General features: G+C 32.1%; 1 protein-coding gene across 1 annotated transcript; it reads right to left on the reverse strand.

The window, feature by feature from the left end:
• Positions 1-6,183: 6,183 nt before the first annotated feature.
• LOC147384212 (uncharacterized) lies at positions 6,184-8,251 on the reverse strand. Its single transcript, XM_086424888.1, has 3 exons — positions 8,198-8,251; positions 6,349-6,535; positions 6,184-6,264 (listed from the first exon to the last, which is right to left on the reverse strand). Exons 1-3 carry the CDS (start codon positions 8,249-8,251, stop codon positions 6,227-6,229), a joined length of 279 nt encoding a protein of 92 aa, XP_086281014.1. The 3' UTR covers positions 6,184-6,226.
• Between the last annotated feature and the right edge of the window lie 1,666 nt (positions 8,252-9,917).

Here is a 9,917-nt window from a genome sequence, read left to right on the forward strand (position 1 = left end):
GACTTACAAACGTGGCATACTCAATTGACACCTCTGACATGACAGGCATAGGGACCATAGATCTACTCTCCCCAGGATACAAAACTGCACTTTTTTATGGGGAACCACAGTTCTGTATTCTGAGGAGAGTAGATCTACCTAAACCTGTCAATTAAGGCGAGTCCATTTAGTATGCTGCGTGGGTAAGTCAGATTGTCACGATTCTTTCCAAGGTATATGAGAATTGACTTGTGTGCACACCATTTGGACAAGTCTTCAGTTAAAATGCCATGTTGATTGGGATAGGACTAGACTTCACTTTTATGCACACTACTTTGCATTATGTTAGGGGGAATAATTTCAAATTTTGTTTTATTATCAGGTTGAAAAGTCAAGAGACTCATACCTTATATTATAGAAATGAGTTCTGATAATATGACTCGCTAGGTGGTATACTCGAATGATTCCATGACATGGACAAGTTCAGGTACGGTACGTCTGTAGGCCTCAGGATACACGATAACACTTCCTCATAAAAAAGTGTATCCCAAGGGAATCATGTATTCCGAGGCATATAGATTGATACGTATACATTGTGGCTTGCCAAGTCATATGCCTTGCCAGATCATACTGTCCAGGTCATGTGAAGACCAAGTCCAGTCCATTAGTTGATTATTTAGTGGAGGTAGTGGAGGTAGTTATGCTTGAGGGCTCATGTCAGGTAATGTGAATAAATTAGTGGAGGTAGTCAATAAGTAGCCAACTCACCCCGATGATGATATTCATGAGTCACCAAGTTCAAAACCATCACAGAGAAGGTCATCAATAAGTGGGGATTCTAGATCAAAACGCAAAAGAGAGGAAAATCTGATTTATTCGAGGTTGAATTCAGTCGTTTGATGAATCCTTTTCAATAAAAAATTCATAGGGATGAACTTCCAAACGAGCAAAAAAGCTTACTCCCGATGAATGCTTGTCACTTCTTAATGAATTAATGGATGAGATTCGTATAGGTGCGATCGATATTATTATGCAGTATCCAAGTTCGTGGAGAGTGTAGATTTTAGGAATGCCTTTTATAATTTACCGACAAATGATGCTCGTCTATCGTACCTTGATTTTGAATACTGTCGTTATCGTGGTGATCACTAGAGGGTAGCATAATTTTTTTTTTATGGGTCGATCTTTCATGAACCCTTTTTTTGTGGACTATGTGGTTAGCAAAAGAAAGTTTGTTTCATGGATTATGATTTGAATTTATTCTGTATGGATTATGTTTCTATTTATTTTTGGTTTGTGGATTGTTGTCTTATGGATTATGGTTTGGTTGTTAAAAATGTTTATTTTAATATTTTATATGATTATTTATATATTGATATATTTATGTGATTGTTAATATGAAATATTAAATAATATTTTTTTATTAATAATGTAAACAGAAACAAGATGGATTATTCATATTCAAACCATGAGATTATATGTATGGATGCACTTACTGCAGCTAATCATTATCGTACGGTTCGTAAAAATAAATTAGTTCGACAGCCCAAGACTAATTGTAATTTTACTGGACAAAATTATATGAACTATGTTTTGTTTGGGAATAATGCAATATGTCATGAACAATTTCAGATGGAGAAACATGTATTCGAGAAATCATGCAATACTTGACACGAAGAGGTGGGTCTCGAAAGAATAAGGAACATTTCTTTGGAAGTATCCTTAGGAATGTTCTTAAAAATATTGGGACAAAATGAAGGCATGCAAAGTGTTGGTGATCGATTTCAACGTTCTGAAGAAACTGTGAGTAGACACTTTCATAGAATCTTGAAAGCTATATTTGAATTGTGTAAAACTCTCATAGTGCCTCGTTCTTTGGATGAGATCCCTCATCAAATTTGCACAAATCGAAGATTCTGACCTTTATTTAAGATAATTTTAAAGTTAAATTCAAAAAAATTATAATGTTTAATTTTTAATATAAAATTTCTTTCTATATGAAGGATTGTATGGGAGTGATTGACAGTACTCATATTGGGGCACGAGTTCCAATAGCAGATCAATTTTGATATTTAGGTCAAAAGGGTATAACGCAAAATGTAATGACTGTATGCTCTTTCGATATATTCTTTACACATGTAATTGCCGGTTGGGAGGGACAAGCAACTGACGCGAACGTGTTCTTAAAAATCAGAAATAATCCTAATTCGAGATTTTCTCACCCTCCGTCAGGTTGGTATTCAAAATTTTACTTACAAGTACATTCAATTATTCGTTATATATATAAAATAATGAAATTATTATTCATTTGTAGGCAAATATTACTTGATTGACTCTGGTTATCCATTGATGGATAGGTACATGACACCATATATGGGTGTCTGTTACCATTTACAAGATTTTCGACGGGGTGCATGGCAGAAGGAAAAGAAGGAGTTATTTAACCATCTTCATTCCTCATTGCGCAATGTTATAGAGAGGTGTTTTGGGGTATTAAAGGCAAGATGGGCAATTCTTAGGGACATGCACACATACTCCATTGATACTCAAAGAGACATCGTCATTACTTGTATGGGACTGCACAATTTCATTCGAAATGAAGCTTTGGCATATGTTGAGTTTGCTATATATGAATAATTAGATTATATAAATGAAGCCGCCCCTACGAATGTAGATGGGCGTGGACCCTCGAGACGTTCACAACAGGAAAGACATAGAGAAATGGAACGTAGGAGAGAAGTCATAGCTGAAGCTATAAAAAAAGCTTATGATCGACGTGATATAATTATATAATTTTATGATTTAGAAGTTACTATTAACTGAATAAATTATATTTTTAGGTAAATTTAGTATGTTTCTACTATATCAACATCTTTGTTTATTGGTATGACGATCACATATAAATTTTATTTATATATGTTTTCTTTTCATTTTACATATGTTGTGTGATTATTACATATGGTTTTATGTATGATGATAAAAGTTTTATTATATGATAGTTGTCATGTTTTTATACAGGTTTTATTTTCATATGTCTAATATTTATGGGAGGTTCCATCGAATTTTAAAAAAAAATAAGAATAAGTATATTTTAAATATAAAATAATCTTATAATGTTTTTATTTAATAAAAACAGTAACTGTTACTTTTTTTTGAGCATATGTTGTTGAGTTATAATGTTAAAAATAGTAATTATTACATATAAAGGTATTCTAGTCATTTTAACAGAATACAGAATAGTTTCCTAACACAAAACTTTGTGAGAAGTACTTTTGACAGTACTTCCAAACATACAACACGTATCTGGCTACTTCAGACAGTACTTCAGAAAATACTTTTGGAAGTACTTATATTTTAAGTACTTCTGACTCCTGTATCCACACGGGCCCGGAACTTTTTTCTCAAAGATAAAAGAGTCATAGAAGACTTGACTTATGTTCACACCACTTTTCAAGTCTTCAGCTAAATGCCAAGTTGATTGGGATAGCACTAGACTTCTGTCCACTTTGACAAATATTTTTAAGGAAAATCCTTTGGGATAGCAATAGTCAGAAATGTGTTTCCTCTGGATATGAGTAAAACATCTACAGTTTATAAATAAAAAAAAATTATAGTCACCCCAACATTACTCCCTTCTTAATTATTAAGTCCAGCTTTAGATATTCAAATCCGATAACTATTAGTCCAGCAAAATTTTGCACAAAATCACAAACATGAAAAATAGACGTTAGATATCTCTTTTTATAAAAATAGATGTTTATTTAAAAAAACATGTTGTCGTCTAAAATATTTTTTTGTAGTAGTGAGAAGACAAGATTTAGAGCTACTACAATCATGGTTTACGTTTGAGACATCTCATTCAAAAATTTGAAAAATGAACGTAGGGTTTTAAATCTAGCTCGAAAAATTGACTTGTCCGTCCGTCTCATCCATGCTTGGTACCAAGAAGACTTGGGCGAAACGTCTCAGTCTCGGCAAAGTTTTGAAACCATGACTACAATTGCATCTGAAAAATAGGAGGCAATTCCAAAATTTGGCAAGAACTCCCAAAACCATTCTCCAATGCATGTGCCAAAAATGCATTCTCAAAAATGAAATATACTAAAATAGATACCATATTTGACATAAGTTTTGGGGAATCTCAAAATTCGTAAAAGTGTCTTTTGGGGTTGAAAAATGGACTTTTTGCATCAAAATTCCATAAGTATAATTAAATGGCACAAAGGGCCAATTTATTTTTTAATACTCAAAACAAGGCCATTTCCTATGGTAACTTGATTTTTTGGACAAATATTTCTTCACTAGAAATTTCTTTAGTAAATCCTTAGAAAATATTCCTCTAAATTATGACTTCTTCCCAACCTTTATGTACCATCGAAGAAGAGTAAGATCTCTCCATTCTCTGTAACTAAACCTAACAAGCAAACATCAAAGCTCACCAACGAGGCTCTAGTTTTGAGGCACGATTGTGAACCTTGTAGATCTATTCACTCTCGTATTCGATCCACGATCTATTGGATCTTTTTACCAACGGTTATCACTCTCCTTTTTTTTTCATTTCTTTTAAAAATCATTTATTTATTCTTATCAATCTTGATATATTTCTCCAACAAAGTTATATAAATGGAAAAGTGTAGTATAGTAAAAATCTCATTGGTTTCATGAAACTTTAACTCATTATTTTGAAATGCTTACACCAAAAGATTCTCCCTAATAGTATATATAAACACTTGGGAACGTTTCTAGACATTTATCTTATCATTTATGGGTTTCTAACCTTCTCAACTATTCCTAGAACATTCTACATGAACTTGACTCTTTTGACTTTTCTACTTTCTGGCTAGTTTCCTATCTTCTTGAATTTTCTTCACCTTAAATACCAAAAATATCCTTATTTACCTTTTACTAAAACTGCTCTTGAATCTTTATATACTTACGAATAGATATTAATATTTGTGCAGATTCTTCTTATGTTATTTGGAGCATTAAGGGTGCATGGAATTGAGCGCTCGCATGTGGCAATATATATTCAGCATACGATAGATACTAAAGAAACAAGTTTAGAGAGTGCGCATTTGAGTTCTATTAGCAAGAAGCCAACCGAGCTTCCTACTTTTTAGCTAAATATGGGGCTTCATCTCAAGACGTTTTTTATGTGTATTCTAAGAGATCCGTCTATAGTCTTCGACGATGATAACCCTTATACTTATGCTCATGTATAGCCCTCTTTTTCTTTGAATGAAGGGTGGTCCCTTATTTATTCTCAGCATACCAACAAAAAAAAATGGTCTAGGTTGCTCGAGAGGAGTGGTGAACAAGTTGGGACTTCGTGCCGATTCAGCTGTTCCATTGCCCTAGTATCGTACCTCCCAAACAAGATATGCACTCTTATGTTGTACTATTGTACTTAATGCCTCCTATACTCTCTTAGCATTTTTTTTTAAATAAATGAAGGGTCATGACTCATGAGATCCCCAATCTCAAGCTTACCAACCAAGAAAAACCTATCTTTGGAAAAAATTTACTTTGGAAATATATCTAGAACTAGAAGATACGTTACCTAAGAACCTAACCATCAAAAGTATCTTTAAATTGGTCTCCATAACAGCATACCATTGTCGTATATAACATGGAGGTCCGCATGTGGGTCCACTACGTCATAATGTGCAATAAACGACTGTCCTGGACAGACGTTTTCAAAGGAGTCGCGTTTAAATTGCGACTGCCGATAAAAGTAAAAAAAAAACGACGGTTTTAGACCATCGTTTTTCTAGATTTATAATAATAAAAAATTATTTTTCTTCATTTATAAATTTAAAAAAAATGGATCATTACAGTCGGAAAAAGTGTGCCATGTTGACACCTAACGTTGTTGTAGGACCGAAACACCATTCTGGACCGTGGCTGTTTTTTCTTTCCTACAAAAAAAAATTGAAGGATCGGCAGCACCTCCGATCTCCGTCATTTAATTGATGCAAATTTCAGAAAATGTTCAAATAGATTAAAGGCCAACTAACGGAAAAATATGCACGCCTTGCTAGAGAGACGAGTTAAAAAAAAAAAAAAAAGAAGCAATTTATAAAAAAGTATGAAAGGTGTATTTCTACATCAAGTCAGTTAGTTTTGTCAAAAGCAAGCATTTGGAGCATAGATAAATTTTTTTCTTTTTTGAAATAAGAGTATAGACATTAGACATATAATGATAAGTGTGCACCGTTGTTGAAACATGAATACCTCCTCCGGCATCTTAACCTTCGCAACAGGAACCACATGCAGGAAGAGAACCTAGAAATTATAAAAATGAATCCTTTGTTAAATGGAAATTAAATAAAAAATCACTAAGCACAAGTTTGCAAAGCGTAGACTTACTATGATCAATTCCTCGGACATTATCTAATCCACGTGGAGGTCCACAAGGCCCACCTCCATATGGACCTCTTTCAGGGCCACCAGGACCACCCCCATCCCATTTCTTGCTAGAACCAAAGCTTTTCTTATAAGAATCTGATTTTCCTATATGAAACAAGCTAGATATAAAGAATGAAATAAGTTTCCAATACCATCAAGTCTCTTTAAAATGGAAGGGTAGAATAGGGAATCTCAAATTTTACTGTCGAATGTGTGACTCTGAATATAAGTAGCATACTACCTATACACGAAAAAAACATGAATATGTTATATAATCTTTAACACAATATTCAAGTGTATAGGAAGATCAAATTTTACATACCTTTCCCACTCAGTGTTTTCAGGTAATTGGTGGAGTACTCATTTACGTACTTGTTGGTATTGAACATTTTCTAGAATGCAAGCCTTCCCTTTTTTATCAATAGGATAGGGTCATTTACTACTAGCATCCATTACTATCTCACATACTTGCTTATGGAATTCTTTTCTAACATTGAGCAAGTAATTCATGACATACATCATTGCCTCGTCCATAAGGAAACACTTAGTAATATATCCCTCTGGGTATGTATGATTTAATATGAATCATTTGTACATTTTCATCATCCTGATATGCGTGTGTTATCGAATATTAAATCTTGGTATTAGACTTATTAATACAGTATAGAAACAAATACATAATATAAAACTTTTTACTTATCTTCCAAAGGGATACATCCATCAATATCTAACAGGTCCACAAACTTAAGTTGCCTCTAACAAATGCAAAACAAGGTGCATCATAAAAATAAAAAATAACAACAAAAAATACTTCAATCACATATAATGTTTTCACAATGCGTTCTTTCATATTCGAGAGTTCTTCTCGGATGATCTCCTTCGAACACAAGATATTAAAGAATACCAATAATTGTCGAATAGCAATGCGTAAAGCTTTATGTGTCTTGAATGCATGCATCAGCAACAATGATAATAGTTGTTGCATGAGAATGTGACAATCATGAGACTTCAAATTTTTTATCTCGTTATCCTCTAAGTTCATGTTATGTTTCCAGTTCGTACTACACCCCATGGGAACTTTTAAATTATACAAAATCTTACAAATTAACTTTTTTTTCTATCGAGATAGTACGTTAAGAGCTTCCGGATATGTCAACTTACCAATCTTTTCTACTGACCCCAGTTTTTTTCTTATTCTCATATCCTTTGAATCTTGATGAACTTGAAAATGATCTTTAATTTTATCCTTTATATTCATAATTGTTGCAAAGAAGTTTTCTATCACATTTTTCTCCATATGCATTATATCAAAATTATGACGAATAAGTAGACCCTATAGGAATAAAATAATATATGTTAGATGCAACCATCATTATATAGTATAAATCATTAATATTTAAAAAAAAAATTATAACACACCTTCCAATATGATAAATAAAAAAAGATCGATCTCTTAGACCATGCAGATGATTCATTTTCATCTACATACTTTTTCCACTTATTCTCTGGTACTTTTCCAAATTTTGTTTGGATATTTTTCATATTTCTTAATACCTCAAAATCACTCAAACACCAATGATGTTTTCTATGTTTTTCATTTCCATAAATTATGATTTTTTACTCTTGAAATTATGTCTTGGATTTGTTAGAAATCTTTCATATCCCATATAAGCAAACTTTTTTTTTCATGTTTTAGCCACAATGCCTCTGTCCCTTCGTTACAAACAGGACAATCATATTTTCCTACAGTTGTACACCCCGACAAATGACCATACACGAAAAAATCACATATTGCCTATAATAAAATTGTTTTCATTGTAAAATTACTCTTTTTATGTAAAATTACTCTTTTTATGAGAGTCATATCATTGTTCCACTAAACCACAATGCCTTCAATTCTGCAACTAATGGCAGTAAGTAAATGTCAATATCGTACCCAAGACCTTTTTTTTTGTGAATCAATAGTGTTAATATTGTAAACTCTTTTCGTATGTATGTATGGGATAATCATAATAGGCCAACAACTATAAGAATTGTTATTGTTCCCAAAAGGATTGAATCCATCTGTTGCAAATCCTAATCGAACATTACGTGTTTTAATAACAAATATGTCCCACTTAGGATTTACTTGTTGCCAACAGAAAGAATCTCTTGGATGACGCATACTTAATTCATTTGGTTTTGAACTCACATCTTAATGCCATGTCATATTCTCTACAATCCATGGTATACTGTACATTTTTTCAAGTCTTTATATTAATGGAAAGTATCTTAATTTTTTTCATGGTAAACGTGGGCTTCTCAATTTCAAATTATTTATCGATTTCCATCTACTTTCACTATAGGATAACTATATTTATTTTCATGTTCTCTTCAGTATAGTATGCAATTGTTATGACATGCATGAATAATGTCCGACTTCATATGCAAAGATTTGACTATCTTCTTAGTAGTGAAAGTATTATCCACTAAAGTGTTCTCATCAAGAAAAATCTTTTTAATTAATTATAACAACTCTGAAAAACTCTTATTAGACCATTGATGTCTAGCCTTCATGCTCAACAAATCAATTGTCACAGATAATTTTGTAATCTTAATTCGACAAGACAGATATAAAGATTGCATTGAATCCTCCATCAATTTCTTATATTGAAAATCCTCTGGTGAATCATCATGAACTTGAACATTTTTTTTTTTTGACATTAACTTAATCCACATATGCAGATGTACTAGTCCTTATATAATCTTAAGCATTATCTTCATCACGAATATGTCCAAATGTGTCATTTACCATATCAACCATTCTTAGGAATGTATCTTCATTATGATTACTAGTAGACGGACCAATACTAATATTGACATCACTTACGAGAATTTCTCTGTGATTGATCCATGTCGTGTAAGAAGTATGTATACCATCGCATATTAAATGTGTATGAATATTTCTAAGTGTTTTCTTCCCTCCTAAAAGATTACAACATTTAACACAAGGACAACAATACCAATCATCACTCCCCAATTTATGTGTATTACGTCTTATGAATCTAAAGTAAAAATAAACTCCTTATAAGTATTCAACAGATAGTCATGGTGTCATCATCAATTATTTGCTTGAGGGCATAGATGACGAAGACATTTTCTACGAATAGAAATAAAAATGAATTTATTATTAATGAAAGAATGTGAATAAAAACCTGAAATAGAAAGAAAAGTAAGTAAAACTCACATGTTGACGACGAACCCTAAGTAGGTTGAAAAAGTGCAATAAAAAATAACTTTAATGAAGATTTTAAAAAAGAAACAACTGAAATCTATTTTCTAAAATCTAGAATATAAAATCTGAAATCTTATTGTGAAAAAGTTGTTTATTTATCATTTTTAAAAGTTTTTTGTTACAAATAAAATTTTAAAACATAACAGCTATTTTGACAATATTACCCTTTTCTAATTCTAATAAATTGCTAACCGAAACATAAAACATATTATGCATAATGAAACCATCCACACATTTAATTTCGATTTCTAACTCA

This window comes from Akebia trifoliata, chromosome 15 (assembly GCF_017979445.1).
Source record: "Akebia trifoliata isolate Shusen 1 chromosome 15, ASM1797944v1, whole genome shotgun sequence".
In the NCBI taxonomy this organism is placed as follows: domain Eukaryota; kingdom Viridiplantae; phylum Streptophyta; class Magnoliopsida; order Ranunculales; family Lardizabalaceae; genus Akebia; species Akebia trifoliata.